Consider the following 19,971-nt stretch of genomic DNA (forward strand, 5'->3'; position numbering starts at 1 on the left):
GGTCTCCTCCTTCAGACGATCGTGACAGAATAACCCACCACAAGAGGACCAAGCAGCGTAACAAGCGGCAACAGGACCTACCTACGCAGGATTTATGGACGCCTCCTAAGGATTTTTGGACTTGGGAGGAGATTCGGGCTGGAAAGGGTCCTTGGGCACAACCGGAGGAATATCACCGCCCTCGTGAAGAGCTGGAGGCAGCTGCAGCCGAGAGGAGGTGGTATGAGGAGGAATATCACCGCCCTCGTGAAGAGCTGGAGGCAGCTGCAGCCGAGAGGAGGTGGTATGAAGAGGAAGCGCGGAGTCGAGGCTGGAAGCCCGTGGTTACTCCCCAAACATTTTTGGGGGGGGGGCACATGGCTTGGGCGCCTGGGCAGCAGGAGGCTGCCACAGGTAGAGCTGGAGAGAAGGCTATCGGATTACGGGAGCCATTGGCGAGTAGAGGGAGGGAAGTTGTTGTGGCACGGCATGAGAGACTGAAGTGTGTTACCAGTCTGGTCCGGTCCGTTCTTGATCCCCAGTTAAGGCCAGTGGTGGGTGTTCCCGGTACGGACCGGTCTGTTCCTACTCCACGCACCAGGTCCACGATGTGCGTCGCCAGCCCGGCCCGGCCTGTTCCGGCCACTCGCACCAGGGATAAGGTGCGCGTCGCCAGCCCAGCCCGGCCTGTTCCTGCTCCACGCACGAATCCTACGGGGTGCGTCACCAGTCGGCCAGAGTCTGCCGTCTGCCCAACGGCGCCTGAACTGCCCGTCGGCCCTATGGCGTCTGAACTGCCCGTCTGTACTGAGCCTGCAAAGCCGCCCGTCTGCCATGAGCCTTCAGAGCCATCCGCCAGACAGGAGCCGCTAGAGCCTTCCGCCAGACAGAATCATACACCTGCTATGGAATCAGCAGGAGCCGACGCAGCCCATACTAGACTGGAAGCTCGGGTTCGGGACCAGAAAGAGCAGCTCCTGCAGATGGGAGCCGCCCTGCTGGAGGTGATGACTGCAATCCGAGGCTGGGGTCCGCCTCCACCGCCAGCCTCCCAGCCAGCACCATCAGCCAGCCATGAGCAGCCAGACCCGTCAGCCAGCCATGAGCAGCCAGATCCGTCAGCCAGCCATGAGCAGCCAGACCCGTCAGCCAGCCATGAGCAGCCAGGTCCGTCAGCCAGCCATGAGCAGCCAGATCCGTCAGTCAGCCATGAGCAGCCAGATCCGTCAGCCAGCCATGAGCAGCCAGACCCGTCAGCCAGCCATGAGCAGCCAGATCCGTCAGCCAGCCATGAGCAGCCAGACCCGTCAGCCAGCCATGAGCAGCCAGATCCGTCAGCCAGCCATGAGCAGCCAGACCCGTCAGCCAGCCATGAGCAGCCAGATCCGTCAGTCAGCCATGAGCAGCCAGATCCGTCAGCCAGCCATGAGCAGCCAGATCCGTCAGCCAGCCATGAGCAGCCAGATCCGTCAGCCAGCCATGAGCAGCCAGACCCGTCAGCCAGCCAGGATCCGCCAGAGCCGTCCAGCCAGGATCCGCCAGAGCCGTCCAGCCAGGATCCGCCAGAGCCGTCCAGCCAGGATCCGCCAGAGCCGTCCAGCCAGGATCCGCCAGAGCCGTCCAGCCAGGATCCGCCAGAGCCGTCCAGCCAGGATCCGCCAGAGCCGTCCAGCCAGGATCCGCCAGAGCCGTCCAGCCAGGATCCGCCAGAGCCGTCCAGCCAGGATCCGCCAGAGCCGTCCAGCCAGGATCCTCCAGAGCCGTCCCGCCAGGATCCGCCAGAGCCGTCCCGCCTGGATCCGCCAGAGCCGTCCTGCCAGGATCCGCCAGAGACGTCCCGCCAGGATCCGCCAGAGACGTCCCGCCAGGATCCGCCAGAGCCAGCCAGCCAGGATCCGCCAGAGCCGTCCAGCCAGGATCCGCCAGAGCCGTCCCGCCAGGATCCGCCAGAGCCGTCCCGCCTGGATCCGCCAGAGCCGTCCCGCCAGGATCCGCCAGAGACGTCCCGCCAGGATCCGCCAGAGCCGTCCCGCCAGGATCCGCCAGAGCCAGCCAGCCAGGATCCGCCATCTAGTCAGGTGCTGCCCCTTAGCCCGGTGCTGCCCTTTAGCCCGGTGCTGCCCCTTAGTCCGGTGCTGCCCCTGAGTCCGGTGCCGCCCCTTAGCCCGGTGCTGCCCCGTAGTCCGGTACTGCCCCTTAGTCCGGTGCTGCCCCTTAGTCCGGTGCTGCCCTTTAGCCCGGTGCTGCCCCTTAGTCCGGTGCTGCCCCTGAGTCCGGTGCCGCCCCTTAGCCCGGTGCTGCCCCGTAGTCCGGTACTGCCCCTTAGCCCGGTGCTGCCCCTTAGTCCTGTACTGCCCTTTAGTCCGGTACTGCCCCGTAGTCCGGTGCTGCCCCTTGTCCCGGTGCTGCCCCTTATCCCGGTGCTGCCCCTTATCCCGGTGCTGCCCCTTAGGCCGATGCTGCCCCTTAGTCCGGGGTTGCCCCTTAGTCCAGGTGGGGTTAGGTGGAGGGTGGTCATTGGGAGGAGGCTACCGAAGCAGGTTGTGACTGTGGTGGGGTGGGGATCACGACCGGGGCCAGAGCCGCCACCATGGACAGACGCCCACCCAGACCCTCCCCTAGTCCTGATGTTGGTGCGCCCGGAGTTCGCACCTTTAGGGGGGGGTACTGTAACACTCTGGCTCTATGGACGTTTATATTGAGCCAGGGTTGTTCATTTTCTTGTGTTTGGGTGTATTTCATTTGGTGGTGTTGGGGATGGGTGAGTTTCATTTTGTTTGTGTCATGTGGTGATTGGTCGATGACTCCCAATCGGAGGTAACGAGTGTCAGCTGTCGGCTCGTTATCTCTGATTGGGAGCCATATATATTCTGTGTGTTTTCTCCTTTGTGTTGTGGGTTATTGTTTCTTTGTTGCTGGTAGTTGTATTTCAGTTTAGAACGTCACGTATCGTCATTTGTTGTTTTCTTCGTGGTTGCTTTAAGTTAATAAAGTCATCATGTTCACTCGCAACGCTGCGCATTGGTCTCCTCCTTCAGACGATCGTGACAGCTATCAATACCAGAGTTCTCAGCCAGTTCGTTCGCCAGCGTGGTGAGTCCCTGAAGCGCTTTGGTTACGGACCCGTCCGGTGCTGTATTGTTGGGGATATAAGTATAGCACATAGATCCAAACAGAACACAAACTCCGCCCCGCTCAGCCAAAAGCATATCTAAAGCTATTCTATTCTGCCATGCCATTAAGCTAGTTGCCGCTGTCTGCTCAGCTAATCCCTTTATTGCATCACGAGTGTGGTTTATAAATCTTTGCTGGTTATAGTAAATATAATTTATCCAATCTACGTTTTTATTAATTGTTGACCACCAGAAAAGACTTGATTCAAACCCAGCTGCGATCTGATTCCTAGCTTTGAATTCTTCTGGAACCCCTCAAGGTACTCCTATCCCATCAATATATATCCTTTCATCAACGGATCCCGGGAGGAGGTCCCACTTTCTACGTGACAACTCACCAGTCTCTGACACGTTTGATTGTTTGCGTATGTAGGTGAGTTCACTATCTGTTATCACCACACAACCATCAGATGTCAGCACGGGCCTGGTTTTGGTTCCTAAAATCCTCTGGCTGCAACAAAGAGGAGAGATTAGTCATGGTCTCTTTAGTTGTGACATTCTCTGTGTGGGAGCAGGAGCTAAGATGTCCTACCCTGTATCCTATCTTATTAGTCCTAGAAAAACAATAATAAGAATCCCCCCCCCCCCCCCCCCCCCGCTCGGTATTAGCAACTACATAGTCCCAGGATGTACATGGTGACATACATATATATCTCCCATCCTTTACGATACTACCAGCCAGTAGTCCCCAACTGGTCCGCAAAGACCTCAAAAGGTGATGTCCTTCCCTACGTCCCTAGTACTTCCCCTTTCCCTACGTCTAGCTGTCTCCTATGCCTTCGTAGACTGTGCTCAGGTATTATTTTATCAACTTGTGTTAGTTTAACTACTACTTCTGGCGGATCAGGAGGGTTTGAGTGTGTTAGGAATATTGCCCCCACAATCAGACAGCTACCTACCGTCAGGAGACCTGTGAATCCCCACCCTCGCCCGGAGAACATGTCAGACGCTGGAGGCCAACCCATTGCTTTACCTTCTATCGAACTCACACAGGGATGATCAGACAGGGTAAGGGAATCTTCGTTAAGGAGCCAACCTCCGAGCCCTAGTGGTGATCGGTTCTTTCTCCTAACTCTGTGTTTGTTCGTCAGGTGTAGCTGGGTTTACCTTTTTGCAGTGTGTGACATGCACCCAGGTGGATCTCTCAGCTATTCTAATGGCAAAGGCAGTGACCAATATAACCTGATAGGGCCCTTCCCAACAGGCCTGCTTCCAGTTTTTCTTCTTTAGAGACTGGATGCTCACCAGTCTCCTGGTTAGATAGAGTGGGTCACCTTCTCCTTTAGTTCACCTGTGGGGCACAAAACCTCTGACATACGGGTGTGGTTAATAAACTATCTTTACACATGTTCAGCTCTCAATTTCTATTTCTGACATTTTTATTTTTACTGTATCTAAAAAATATATATATATTTTAAAAATATTTTTTTAAGTATTTCGTCCTCTCCTTCGTATATATTTATTATTTAATCCTACCATCTCCTACCATCCCCCTTTTGACACATGATTTGCCCATGTGTCAATATTACCACCTACCTAAACAATCACTTAGATTGTGCCTTCCTCTGATTACTGCAGCTCATTGCATTAATTTAGTTTCAAATACCAACTTGTTGTTTATTAAAGCATACTAAAAATGAAATGTAAATGACAACATTTGATAATACCTCAATTTACTTATATTCCGTAAAAGTAATCCAAGATTAGTACAATTGACTATCAACAGGTATCCCTCATTCTCTCTTCTGTTATTTTATGGTCATATGGTCAAATCATATATATTATTACCAAATTATAATCTTCTTCACACTTTTCACAGTATTATAAATTACCCTCAACTTAGTAAAATAAACTATCTTAAAGTCCTCCTCTCATGCCTTTAGAATTTACTAGTGTGGATGATTAATTAACACCAGAAAGTTAAAACAGAGTTCAGAGGCCATTGAAATCATTAAACGAACTGTTCCATCCCATAGTATACTAAACATTACCATTATTCTAAATATTTCATGAATGTTACTTATCCCAAGTGTTCATTAAGTCCTCATGACATTCATTCTCATAAGAAATCATATATACCCCAAACTCAGCCAAAACCGAAAAACTCCATAAAATTCACTGTGCGTGCTCCTCTAAGACCTATCACCCTTGACCTGCTGAAACCCCCCCAAAATTGAAACAACAACGCTTTATAAACATCATACTAGGTGTGTTGTTTTTTGTTTGAAAAACCCAATTTGAAAAACAACAACCACAAATAGCCAGGCCTCACTTAATTTGGTATCTCACTTTTATGACCTAAATACTGCCTAACTTCACTACTGCTCCCCCTAGCCCTGGGCAACATTCCAATGAGATAAGCTAATTCTCTTTCTCCTGGTTATAATTTTTGTTAACCTTCAATTACCATCAGTAATCTAAAGATGGTAGTACACACAAAACATGATACAGATATCCCCAGTCCTAACCCATCAATAATTGTTTGTATCAATCTAATTCCTCATAACTAATCCATAAAACCACTCAAAATTCCTCGAGTATACAATGATTATTTAATTGATTACCCTAACTCTGCTACATGTGATCTCATCTCAAATGATCCATTATCAATTATTTGATCAACCCCCTAGGAAAATCTGTCTCCCCTTCTATTGTTCCTGTCCCCCCTGTAAATGTCATATTTCAGTTTTTAGCCAATACAATCATGGTTACATCAAATGTTCCCTCCTTTGGCCATGATAATAACTGTAATAACTATTAATAATAATTGTAATAACTATTTCACATAAAATTGTGCCCTTTTTCTGATAATGTTATAATTGTAGCCTATTGCATTACTATAGTTTAAAATATAAGTTTGTTTATTTAACAAATCCAGAACCCACCACAGGCTGGCGCTATTCCCCCAGCACAACAGCCAAAGCCACTTGCATCCCCTGGTCCCCGTAACGAAAATAAATTATCGTTCTAAAATTCACCAACTATTTGCATACACTACTGGCGTCAAGCAACCTATCTAATAAAGTAATAACAATTAGAATTTATCTTCCAGTCAAGCATTCAGACCTCCACTTGAAATCCCACAGCTCAACCCAACTCGCTTGACTGTCTCTAATTTTATTTATTTTTTTCTCCCGCTAACCAGAGCCATAAATTACTCTCCTTTGTCCTCAACTCAATTTTCACAGCTCTATCGCCATTTCAGTTCGCTATTCAATTTCTTTAACTGTTCTCTCTGATTAGGCCCTAATTAATAAAACAAATACTTGCTATCGTTAATAAGTATTACATTTAATGATATTCCTATCCTCTGTAGCTCAGCTGGTAGAGCACGGCGCTTGTAACGCCAAGGTAGTGGGTTCGATCTCCGGGACCACCCATACACCCATACACAAAAAAAAAAACATTTATGCACGCATGACTGTAAGTCGCTTTGGATAAAAGCGTCTGCTAAATGGCATATTATTATTATATTATTATTTGAACTATAGCTCACCCCTCCCCTTGCTATCCAACGGGGAAGGCGCAAGGGGACCTTGTAACATATTTTCATAGACCTTTCTAGAATACTTCTACTTAAGCTATCTAATTCAACCTTTGACATTTCTCAATCCACGTAATAATCTAGGTCTATAGCCCCAATGCGAAAGCTTTACCAACTGTCCCTACCTGTGTTCAAACCAGGGACCCTCTACATACATTGCCAGTCACTCCACACATTCCGCGATGCTTTCAAAGTAAATACTTCCAGTTCATAGAGCAAGTGACGTCACCAAATGAAAACTCCACTAGCTTTCACCTCATTCAGCAACACAAAGTAATGCTCTCTCCCTTCACCCATTCTCTATTGAATAAGTGAGTCTTTCTATTTAACCCCAAAACACGCTACAAATCGTCCATTCAACATCACCAAACCAAACACTCCGTAGCATCCGGTCATCACCCACACCAGCCGTTGAATTCACTCATACACACAGACTTCACCTTATGCCATTGAAATGCCAAATAAACCATAATAGCTCAATGGAGCCCCCTATTGGCTCTCCACTATTTATACATTACTTCCATAACCACATTAGTTATGGTCCGATTACCCATTAAATGTTATCACATGATCAAACAACGGCACAACCTTAAACTCATATGGGGCGGCAGGCAGCTTAGTGACCAATAGTGCCGCGCCAACAACCGAGAGGTCGCCGGTTCCAATCCCCGAGCCGACCAGGCGAAAAATCTGCCGATGTGCCCTCGAGCAAGGCACCCAACCCCAATTGCTCCTGCAAGTCACTCTGGACAAGAGCGTCTGCTAAATGACCAAAAATGCAAATGAGATTATTCTCTACTTTCTCACCCATGATGTACGTCTACGTTCGGGTGAGCAAGTTCATACGTGTATATATCGTCAGAAACCCACAGGCACCTCTCAAACAATCGCCCCGTGGTGTTCCCAGCCAACTCCCAGTCTTTCCTGACTCCAAAAGCCACACTCTCGCTGTCTCCAGCCCCTCCCTTCCTGTGTCCAGTCGGAACAGGCTTTGTCTGCTTTTCGTTTTAGCCGTTATTTAAAGTACGTTAGTCTTTTATTTAAATCAAATTATTCCCACCTAAATAGTTAAAGTCGGTGCATATTTATATTTCAACGATAAACCAAATTATTTCAGTCTAATTATTTAACCAATATTTTGCAGGGTCAAACATCAAACGTTAAATCAACTAATAAACCAAATTGCCTCAACATAATTATTTAAAACCAGTATTATGCTATGTTAAACATCAAACGTTAAATCAAATACTAAACCAAATTGCTTCAACATAATTATTTAAAACCAGTATTATGCTATGTCAAACATCAAACGTTACAGTTCAGTTATATCAGTTCAAACGTTTCAGTTTAGTCATACTAGTTATTCATTATTTTACCTTTATGTTACCAATTGTTATTAATGGGTTATACGGTTTAAGCAACCACAAACCCAACAGTTATTCACAAATTATACAGTTTGGACAGCCACAGACGTGTTGAATTCCTAATTCGTTTTCTATCAAGGTATACAGGTTTATTAATTTTAATAACCCGCATTCCCTCTTTTATTTTGTCTGCAAACACTCTATTACACTGGGATCATTCACACGCTCATGCATACGACACCCTATACTTTAAAGTGCTCCTCCGATCTGGGCGGTACCCCCAAGTACAGCTCCCGAAGCGCAACACTATAGTGTACTTTAAAGTGCTCCTACGATCATAGCCGTACTAGTTACGGACCTAGCCATAGCGCAACACTATCTAAAATTTCCCGAACCTAGCCGCACCCACGTAGTTACGAACCTTGCCGATAGCAATTACTTAAGTCAATTATTCTCTGTATCTTCGAACCTAGCCGTACCCTCGCAGTTACGGACCTTGCCGATAGATGTCAGTATTTTCTCCGAACCTAGCCGTACCCTCGTAGTTACAGACCTTGCCGGTAGAACAATACTCTATGGTACCATGGTTTAACATCACATTCACCAAAGGTTTGCATGTCACAATATGGTGCTTATCTACTCATAATAATTCCATAATTTAGTTCACTTACATCAAACAGGTGTTTCACAAAATTAATTTGGATAAAGCCAATGTGAAGAACTTTAGTTATATAACAATAGGTGTCTGCTTACCTGTTTTTAGTAGTCCGGACTCTTTGTGAAACACACCGTCCAATGACAGAGATGTCCAATGGGCCGGACAATACCCAGCGAAGTCCCTTCTACCAGATCACAGTCGGTGGTCACCAATTGTTAAGTTGCGTCAATTCAAATCTGGTATTAGGAACAAAAGAGGTCAATACACGTCTTCGAAAATAGACTAGTATTTTAATTAATGCAAACCACTTCAATGGTAAATATGATGTTCGTATATACGGGTCCACTGAAATACCACGCAGGGCACTCAGAGAACTGATCCATTGTTCTAAGTTCTTCTTCAAATACTCTGACAGAGATAGTTCCCGCTCCCTGCTGGCCAATCAGAGTAGAGACTGAGCGTGGTTTAGACTTACTCAGCCTATCCGTTGGCGCACAGGCTGGTCCCAGTCCCTTGGCGCTTCACTGTTGCCAGGTGTCTAGTTGTTTTGCAACTTATCCAGAAAGTCAGCACTTTTGCAGTACACGTCCTTGAGCGCGGTATAACAAAGAGGCAGTGTGTATGTGTCTGTGAGAATCACAAGTTCTTATCTCATCCTACCCCCTAACGTTCCTCACATGAATCACAGCTTGTTATGTGAAACAATTTATATCAGTACAGTACAAACCCATTATGTTTAATCATTAATGCATTCCTTCTAAGTTAGGCATCACATCTAGATCCCCACAGGAGGTAACTAAAAACTGCTAAATCTTATGATGTTCATGGAAATTGGCCGATCAGTATGTTGAGAAACACAGCATCTCCTCACGATTTTCATATGATTTTGCATTTCTATTTTAAGATCTCTAACACAGTGGAATTGTTCCTCGTTCCTCTCTTAGGAGTGGGTGAGAAGGGGACCCAGTTGTCAGGGGGACAGAAGCAACGGGTGGCCATCGCACGGGCACTCATCCGCAACCCACATGTTCTCATCCTGGACGAGGCCACCAGTGCACTGGATGCAGAGAGCGAACATGTTGTAAGTAAAGAGGCAGGTCAAATCAGTGTTCTGTAATCTGTGTTTAATTAGATCAAGTTGTGAATTATAGATAAAGATACAGTATATCCTGGAAAATGAAAACCCCTCCCTGCCTTGGTGGCTTTAAAGAGGAAGAGTATTATACAACGGGTGGGTCTAATCCTGAATGCTGGTTAAAAGCGCATTTCAGCTGGTGTCTATTCCACAAGTTACCACCGGCTAAATCTATGACGTTAAAATGCCTATTTACTCTGTTCCATCTGACTGCGCAATCCACTGTCTCATCAGCCCAGCCAGGCAAGTTATAAACTTGATCTCCACTATAAAAAGCACCTAGACATTATCTCACATTTATTTTAGACTAACATTTCGTTTTCAACAGCGGAGATTTGTATAAACCTTGCTGTCTGTCTCTCCAACATTTGCAACATTGTTTCAATATTCAAATTCGATCTCCAGCTGTCCCATTGTAATGAACGAGTTGGGATGAGACAGACAGGCAGGCAGCGTTTCTCAGCCAGTTGAAATCATGAATCAGCTGGCATCATTTTTATGGATATATACAAAGAAATGTCAATTGAAAAAAGGTAAAACTAAACGAAGAGCAGCTACTGTAGTTTGCAGTCTTTCCAGCTTCAATTTGAAGTGATTGCGTTAACTGTGCTGTTTGCTAGATCCTCTGAACAAGTGTCCTGAGGAGTGAGCACATTTTCTATGCCAAGCGAAATCGTGCCTCATTAGCTCATTGTTATGGATGTATCCAAATAAATGTCACTAGAAAACAACTTAAACAAATGCGCTACTTTGCTGTTATTCTGGTTGCACTTTTTGATGTGACTGTAAATTAGCCGTAGTTGGCTAGCTAGCAAGTAAGGGATAAGAACGTTGCCAGCCAGTATGGCAATGGAACATTTAGAACGAACGACTAGGTCGCGTCCATAGATACAGAACAAAAAGACTGAATGACTGGGTCGCTTCTCTGGCAACCGAACCAATAGAACGAACGACCAGCCGGCTTGGGTAGCAACCGTAGATTTGTGTCGGGACTATATCTTGTGGAAGTATGAAATAGTACGAATACATTAATCAGAATAATGTTTTTAATAAACATATGTAAATCATTATTTGAATATGTTGGTAACCCATTGTATAAAAGGGATAATGCCCTCGAAGCCGGTGTTTGTCACTTATATCCATCTCCTGAAGTTTCATGACAATAACCTAGTTCTTGTTTTAGTTCAATAACCTACTTCTCTAAATGCAGTCTAATGTTATGATAACTACTCTCAGCTGCTGGTGTCCTCCCTGCTCTCTGTCTTCAGGCAAATCAAGTCTTGAACTATACTAGATACTTTTAACCCTGGAGAATCCTCTTTTAGTATAAATAAACTGTAAGTGAGGACTTGGTGGACTGTATATTCTTTATGTGTTCGCTCCCATGTGCTGGTAAGGGAACAGATGACAGACAGGTAAGATTCCAGTTGAGGTGGTTTAATAACGCTGAATATGGACAGGCACGGAACAGTACAGCACAGTGTATGTAGTATGGATGGGCTAAGGCACTTAGTGGTCTGGCAACTTGCTTCAACCAAAGTGTGTGTGTGTGTGTGTGTGTGTGTTACCTGGCTGATGAAACATGCGACGGCGGAAGTCTGACCTCATCTCAGGTGGTAGCTTGCTGAGTAGGCGTGCCACATGAGATCCACACATCAGCGCTATGTCGCCATCTGGACCCAGTGTCCGGAGCATGCCCACTAAGGACTGGACCTGTAGTGCGAACTTTTCAAAGGCAGCTGTATCTCCACGGTGTACATCGGGAGAGTCCATGACACTGGCTATCTTCTTCAGGGTTGTCCAAACTTCTCGTTCAGGGCTGCCATGGTGTCTGAGTAAGGCGTGGGGGAGTTGAGGTATGAATCTGCCACTAGGCAGGCTTCTTCTAGCTTTAAGTGATTGACTAGGATCTGATACTTGAAGAGCTCGTTCCCGTCAGCTGGCAGGAGGCTCCCTAGTGCGATCTTCAGGCGAGCAAACTCATTTGGGTCTCGGCTGTTGAAGTTAGGGATGGTTGGCCTAGGCCCTCTGTAAGTCTGCACTGCTGCTGCGGCGGTGAAGCCTCTAGGGGGCTGCGGATGGGGTTGAGGGGCTGGCCTAGGTATCCATGGAACCCGACCTGGTCGGCGACCTGGTGGGTGCTCTGGTTGCCTTTGGCTGGCAGCTCTTCGTTGCTCATAGGCTGCTGCATGAGGGTGAGCCCTAGGAGGAAAAGATTTCCGGGTCACTGCACCGACATAGCACTGTGAAGGTGCAGCACTGGCCTGGTGAGGAGGTTGGCTATAGTCCACATCAGGATGGTAACTTGACTCTCTGGGACACGGCGAAGGTGTAGCCTCTCTTGTAGGGTGGCCTAGAGTCTTGACTACTGATGCTGGTCTGCTCTGCTTAGCAGCAGCAGAAGTAGCCTGATCCCTCATGACTTTGAGCTCACTCATCATCTTATCCAGGAGGTCTACTACTTGTTCTTTCTCTGGCTGCTCTGATTCTTCCTCTGTAGGCCATGGTGGTGGATCAGGCCACTCAACGTCATCGCATTCCTCTTCATCGTTATCGTACTCCTCACTGTACTCCTCGCTGAACTCTTCCTCTAGCTCAGGTGGGGGAATGAGGTGGACTGGAAGAACCGATTCAATTCGTACAGCAGGGCCAGACTGTTGTTGAGTAGACTTTGTGGGGGTGTAGCTGGCTGCAGTCGGGTCAAGGGGTGGCTGGAGACTGCAGACCTTATCCACAAGCTTCCTCATTGAGAGATACGCAGCTTCTCGTTCTCTTTCCGGATCTCCTGTAGCTCTGCTTGGTAAGCTGTTGGCAGCTTCCTGTGTTCCCGGTAAGCGTAGGGTGTGGAGCCTTCTCTGCTGACCTCCATGTGCTCTCTTTTCCTCTGCAGGCTGTGGGCTAGCTGGGGTTCTGAACCATACCCTCTGTGATGATGGCTCTGATGGTCCCTCTCTGGGGCAGCATCTCATTGAACCTGGCGAGTGGATGAGGTTGCACATGACGAGGTGAAGGGGGCATCTTGGCCACTCCTTCATGATGAGAATAACTCTCCTCTTCCTGCCCATGTACATCATACCGTGCTGTGCTACTATAACTTGGATAAGGTGAGGCTTGGCGCCTTGGATGATCAGACCAGGTCCATGCTTCACCAGTAACTTGCTGCATCTTGATCCGGGAGTGAACACCTTTATCCAGCTCGAAGAACCACAATGTAGTTGAGGACTTGGTGGACTGTATATTCTGTAGGGTTAGGCTTTACTCAGCACTATGTGTTCTCTCCCATGTACTTGTAAGGGCACAGATGACAGACTGGTATGATTCCAGTTGAGGTTGTTTAATGACGCTGATTCACAGAGCAGTAACGGCACAGCACAGTGTATGGCTTGATAATTGTGTTAACCAAAAGTTTGTATGTGGTCTGCAAGTAAAGAGTCATACAATAGTGAATGACAGAATACAATCTCCAATTCACATCTCTTATAAACAATATGCATGGCTATAACATGACTATGATGACTTAATGCTATACAGGACCATACAGCACAATACAATGTGACTGTGACTGCACTAATTGAGATCAAAGGAGTGCCGCTGCACGTGTACTACAAGGCATAGCACCATCATCTTCAGTTCAAGGCTACAACTGCACAATGAACTTGCATACCTCTAAACAGTGAAATATAATGTAATACCCATATAATGATGTACCATACACCTATACAATTACAGGGCATATAAACAACGCATTGGGGGACATTATCCTTTACAAATACAGGGTTAAATGTCCGAAATGATATGACAACCAAACCAGAGCTAGCCAGCTCACAATAGCTAGCTCGCAGTATAAACTACTAATTAGCATAACCATAAATATTGCATTATCATAAGAGTGCATCTTCAGACATAAACACCTGAAAGATATGAAATATGTACTTACATATCAACAAGGACGCACACCGGCCTTGGCTAACACAATGAAAGCTAACTGTTGGGAAAACATGAGGATGGCTGGAACTTTCTCTCGCTTGACTTCTCTCGAGCTGATCTTCTCTAAGCTGGAGATCGCCCAGCATGCTCTGCTCCACTTCACCGGTGGGCGGAGCTACAGCTCTGATATAATGAACTAACATTACTGATATGATTAACTACAAATACTTCACAGCTTTTTGTACATTAACTGTCTGCAATGTAACTATGCTGCTTTCAAAAGGTCAGTATTATTGCAGAAGAATCTTTGCCAGCATTCAAACATATTCTCCTTATCTGTGGTCTTGAATTTTATGCCACTTTCTCTAGTTTTCTGAATACTATATCTTGTGTTGTTTAGACTTAGTGTAGGTAAGGATCCTCTCCATGTTCTCTCTCTTCAGGTCCAGCAGGCCCTGAACAACAACATGCGTCAACACACAGTGCTGGTGATCGCCCACCGCCTCAGCACAGTGGAAAGGTCAGACAACATCATAGTTATCGACGGTGGCTGTGTGGTGGAGCAGGGGCCACACAACCAACTCATGGCCAAGGGGGGCCTGTACTGCAAGCTGGTGCAGAGGCAGGTCCTGGGTATCGAGACGGGGGCAGAGGTCCTCAACCCCCCAGAGAAGCACTCCTGGAAGTCTGAGGGGGGTAGTCAGCGAAGTGGACCTGATAGCAGCAGTCCCAGTAAGTCTGAATGTGAAGCACCACGCTACTGAGAGAGCTTGGGCTCCATTGGTAGCTAACACTGACTGACTGGCAATCATGGACTATGGAGTGCCCCATATCCAAGGCATTACATTACAGTACCCTTAATTTATTAAAGGCCCAGTGCAGTCGAAAATGTGATTTTCCTGTGGTTTATATATATTTCCACACAATGTGGTTGGAATAATACAGTGAAATGGTGAAAATGATGATAATGCCCTTTTTAGTGTAAGAGCTGTTTGTAAAGACCACCTTACATTTCAGCCTGTTTTGGTGGGATGGAGTTTTGGCTTGACTAGTGACATCACCAGGCAGTTAATTAGTTAAAGGTCAACAACAAAAAAACTGTCAAACTCCACCCCTTTCCCAATTTTCTATAACAGCAGCTGTATTGGACCTTTTAAGGGATTTAAAATTTGCACAGTAGATTGAATAGATTCAACTAAAATCTATTTCACGGTGTCCAAAACCTTGAGTAATGCATTATTATTGAATAATCAGTAAGAGTATAGGGATTTGGTAGCCATTTGACCAGCTTTGACGGACTTTAATGAGCAACACTTGAATAAGTTTATCAATGTTATAGAGTCTATTATACAGTCTATGGTTATCGCAGTGGTCTTCGTGTTGAACGCACATGTACTTTGAGGTGGAGACAGCTCAAGCCAAAGTTAACATCATTGATTGTATGACGTACAAAACAGTAATAGTATTGTGATACTTTATTTCTTATGGCAATACTAGGTGGAAATGGTAAAGGCATCTCTGCTTACATGTCAACAGCTAGGCCTCTCTCTCTGTTAATGTGAAAATGTGTACTGTATACAGGACAGAGAGGTGCCTTCGCTGAAGACTGTATTTTTTTTATTCTATGCAAATCAATGGGAAGTGCATTATCTTCAAACTATGACACTATCATTGCTGATTTTGAATAGATGAGATTTCATGTTGATGCTGTCCGATTCTTGATTTTGCACAATTAAACGTGAATGTACTGAATTAACTAAGATATGACTGCCATTCTGAACTAGGCTACTGTAAACATATTGGTTGTTGTAGCCTATTGGTTTTACTGTAGCAGAGATTGCTCTGACTAGTATATTTAGATCACAGCATGGACCATGTTAGTTTGTTGGTGATGTGGACACCAAGGAACTTGAAGCTCTCAACCTGTTCCACTACAGCCCTGTCGATGAGAATGGGGGCGTGCTCAGTCCTCTTCTTTTTCCTGTAGTCCACAATCATCTCCTTTGTCTTGATCATGTTGAGGGAGAGGTTGTTGTCCTGGCACCACACGGCCAGGTCTCTGACCTCCTCCCTATAGGCTGTCTCGTCATTGTCGGTGATCAGGCCTCCACTGTTGTGTCATCGGCAAACTTAATGATGGTGTTGGAGTCGTGTCTGGCCATGCAGTCATGGTTGAACAGGGAGTACAGGAGGGGACTGAGCACACACCCCTGAGGGGCCCCCGTGTTGAGGATCAGCGTGGCAGATGTGTTGTTACCTACCCTTACCACCTGGGGGCAGCCCGTCAGGAAGTCCAGGTGGAGAGAAGGTCCAGGAAGATAGAAATCATTGTGGAAGCGGTGGAGCGGTTCCTGGGGCTGAAAGATTTCTTGGCGAAGGAGTTTCATGGAATATTTTCACAAGTCCTACCGCCCTCTCAGGGTCTAAGGGAGATATGGAGAATTGAAAGAAGGAAGAAGTGGGTGTTTTGTTTTGTCAATGTACTATTTTTATTTGGGTGGATGAAGTTAGTTTCCCTATCACGTATGGATTTTATTTTGACCTTGTTTTGGTTTCAACCCGTCCAGTTGGTCGCAGCAATACACCTTTTTGGGTTGTAGTCCGCCGTAAAACCCACAGAAGAAGAAGGGACCCACAGTTGAGGTTGACGAAGCAGAGACACAGACAGGAAGGTTGCGTTTGGAGAGGTTAGATGAGTAGGTGGGATAAATCGTTGAAAAGCAAACAAACTTTACTCAGTGTGGCGGCGGTTCGGCATGGCTGTGCTGTGAATGGGTCAGAAATGGTAGGAGATAGTGATGGAGAAGAAGGTGAAGCAAGTATGGAACATAGTGGTACAAATAAAGGAGGGAGTAAGAAAAAGAAAGCGGGAGAGAAAGGGTGTAGGGGTTTGAAGGGGAGCGAGAGGTCTATGGAGGCAGAGAGGAGGCAGAAAATGACGTTTGAGGAGAGGAACCTAGCTTCCAACGCTAGCAGAAGTTCGGAGGTATAAAGTGCAGAGGAAGGGCAAGATAAGACGCGAGGGGAGCATGGAGGTGAGGAGGAGCATAAAGTGTTTCTGAAGTTTAGGGAGGAATGGGGAGTTGGGGCGATGAGTCCGATAAGGCTGATGGCTGTGATAAAATAGTTGATTGGGGAAGTTGTCAATGCTAAAGTGTTAAGAGATGGGAGCTTGTTGGTGTTCTGTAAGGACATGGCGCAGAGGGAAAAAAGCTCTCTGAGTGAAGCAAATAGGGAAGTGTAAGGTGGAGTCGAGCAGCTGGACTGATCAAGCAGAGAAGCAGTGGATTGAAGGGGTGATAGCAGGAGTGCCTGTGAGTGTTAGCACTAAAGAGGTAAGGGACAATTTGAGAGGAGGCATTCTAGTGAATGTTCAAAGATTACAAGCAACAAGAGGTGGAGTTAGGGTAGATAGCACATCTATTCTGTTACATTTCAAGGACCGGGTACTGCCAAATAAAGTAACAACAGGATATATGATTTATTATGTGAGGGCTTATGTACTGAAGCCTTTAAGATGTTATAAATGCCAGAGGTTTGAGCATGTAGCAACAGTCTGTAAAGAGAAAAATAGGTGTGCCAGGTGTGGAGGGGAGCATGAGTATGGGATGTGTGGAGATGGTGGACAACCAAAGTGCTGCAGCAGTGGGGGTGCTCATAGTGTGGCATATAGTGGGTGTGAGGCTATGAAGCAGGAAGTGGAGGTGCAACAAGTGAGAGTGGAGAGAAGGGTGTCATATGCTGAGGCAGTGAGGGTGGTCCAGGGAGATATAGGTTCAAGGGAGAGATGTGAGCATCTAGACCGGGGATTACAGGGCAGGTGGGCGGCGAGATGGTATACATAGAAAAGAGAAAGCTGGTGATGTTTATAGCAGGAGCTAACAATAGCACCGATAAAGTAGAGTCTAAAACAGAGAAGATTAAACTAATAGTGAAGGCTGCTGGGAGACATTTGAGTATGACAGGGTTGACATGGGAAGAGGTTCGAGATTATCTCAATCAGCCGAGGGTGGAGTCATGTATTACTGGATCTTATTTATGGTGGTAGTACTACAGTGGAATGCTTGAAGCCTGTTAGCTAATGGGCAGGAGTTCAAGCAGTTCATTGTAGATATGCTAGCTAAGCCTGATGTGATTTGTGTGCAGGAAACATGGCTCAAACCGACTGTGGAGTTTATCATACAGGGATATGTAGTGGTTCGTAGGGACACGCTTTGGGGGGGAAACGGATGGATGGAAATGGCCAAGTGAAGGAACATTTGCTAGAAAAGAAAGATCTGGTGTGCCTGAACGATGGCCGAGGGACCAGGATTGATGTATATTTTAGTCATTTAGCAGACGCTCTTATCCAGACTGTAAGTGCATACATTTTTTTTTTTTTCATACTGGTCCCCCGTGGGAAACGAACCCACAACCCTGGCGTTACAAACGCCATGCTCTACCAATTGAGCTACACAGGACTAGAGCCACAGGGAAAGCCACAGGGAAAGAGTCTGCCTTGGACCTCACTCTGGTATCTAGTGCAATGGCAGGAATATGTGAGTGGGAGGTATGGGAGGAGTCGACAGTAGGGAGGGATCACTACCCCATTGTATGTACAGTAGGCCGGAGGGAGGAGGAGGTGTCAGTGGATGGAGTAGGCAGGTGGGTGTTTGGAAGGGCAAAGTGGGATCAGTTTCAGGAGCTGAGTGAGCAGGTGATGGCTCGGGTGGATATGAGAGGGGATGTGGATAGTATGAATAACTGGGTGAGAACAGTGTTAGTGGGGGCAGCTACTGAGGCTATACCTAAGAGTTCAGGGAGGAGGAGGAGGAAAGCAGTCCCATGGTGGACAGAGGAATGTTGGGCAATGGTGAGGAGTAGGAGCATTTAGAGTACTGAAAAGGACGCATAACTTCCAACATCTGATTCAGTATAAGCAGGCCCAGGCCATGGTGAGGAGAACTATCCGTCAGGCAAAGAGGTCATGTTGGCATCGGTTCTGTGACACCATTGGAAGGGCGACACCTGTGGGAGAAGTGTGGAGCATGATTAAGAGGATGAGTGGGGTCAGAAGAGAGTGGGATTATCCAGTGTTGACGAGTGGGGAGGATGTGGCAGTAACAGATGAGGAGAAGGCAGAGATGATGGCCAAAGCATTTGTCCAAGTGCATGGCTCCGCAAATCTGTCAGAGGAGGGGCAGAGGGGGAGAGAGAACACGAGAGAGGAGCATCCTGGAGTGCTGGATAGGAGGGAGGATGTATATGATGCGTTGAATGCACCATTTACCATGGCAGAGGGGAAAAGAGCAATAGGTAAGGCTGGGTTAACTTCACCTGGGAAAGATGACGTGTTCTATGTTATGTTGGCCCATCTTAGTGATGAGGCACTGGATAAGGTATTGGTGTTGTACAACAGAGTGTGGTAGGAGGGGAAACTACCAGGCAGTTGGAAGGAGGCAGTAGTGGTACCAATCCGGAAGCCCAGGAAGGATCCAACGAGGCCAACAAGCTATCGGCCAATAGCTTTAACATCACATGTATGTAAGATTATGGAACGTATGATTACGGAGAAGCTAACTTACTTCCTGGAGAGCAGAGGGCTAGTATCGCCACATCAGAGTGGGTTCAGGAAGGGTAGGGGAACTATGGATCCAGTGCTCTACTTAGAAGCAGAGGTCAGGAAGGCTCAGGTGAACAAGGAGACTGTTGTAGCTGTCTTTTTTGATGTGGAGAAGGCGTATGATATGATGTGGAAGGAGGAGTTGTTAATCAAGCTTGATATTATGGGGGTAGGAGGAAGAACGAACAACTGGATAAAGGATTTCCTGTTTGGAAGGTCTATCCAGGTGAGGGTGGGGAAGTCTTTATCAGGCAGCTACCTGGTGGATAACAGTACACCACAGGGGAGCGTGATTAGTCCTCTGTTGTTCTCAATCATGATCAATGATGTTTACTCTCAGGTACAGCCGGATATAGGGAGGTCGTTATTTGCAGATGATGGGGGGCTTATGGAAGAGGGGAAGAAATGTGCTATACATAGTCAGGAAGGTACAGGAAGCAATTGATGAGGTAGAGTGGTGGGCATTAATGTGGGGATTCAGGTTCTCTGTTGAGAAAACTCAAACAGTGTTCTTTACCAGGAGGAAGGTGGGAGATGAGGTATGCTTGAGGTTATATGGGAGAAACTTGGAGAGGGTGGGGGCCTTCAG

The 19,971-nt window shown here is 46.7% G+C and overlaps 1 protein-coding gene across 1 annotated transcript in view; it reads left to right on the top strand.

Annotated features, from left to right (window-relative positions):
- The window catches only part of LOC311144268 (ABC-type oligopeptide transporter ABCB9-like), a 31,440-nt gene extending 15,902 nt beyond the window's left edge, over nt 1-15,538 (top strand). Inside the window, exons 10-11 of the mRNA XM_084180281.1 lie at nt 9,663-9,799; nt 14,224-15,538. Of these exons, the coding sequence (XP_084036407.1) occupies nt 9,663-9,799; nt 14,224-14,544 (458 nt within the window). The 3' untranslated portion in view covers nt 14,545-15,538. The remainder of the gene's footprint in view (nt 1-9,662; nt 9,800-14,223) is intronic.
- Nucleotides 15,539-19,971: the final 4,433 nt, after the last annotated feature.

The sequence above is a fragment of the Coregonus lavaretus genome (assembly GCF_964263955.1).
Source record: "Coregonus lavaretus genome assembly, chromosome: 17".
Classification (NCBI taxonomy): Eukaryota; Metazoa; Chordata; class Actinopteri; order Salmoniformes; family Salmonidae; genus Coregonus; species Coregonus lavaretus.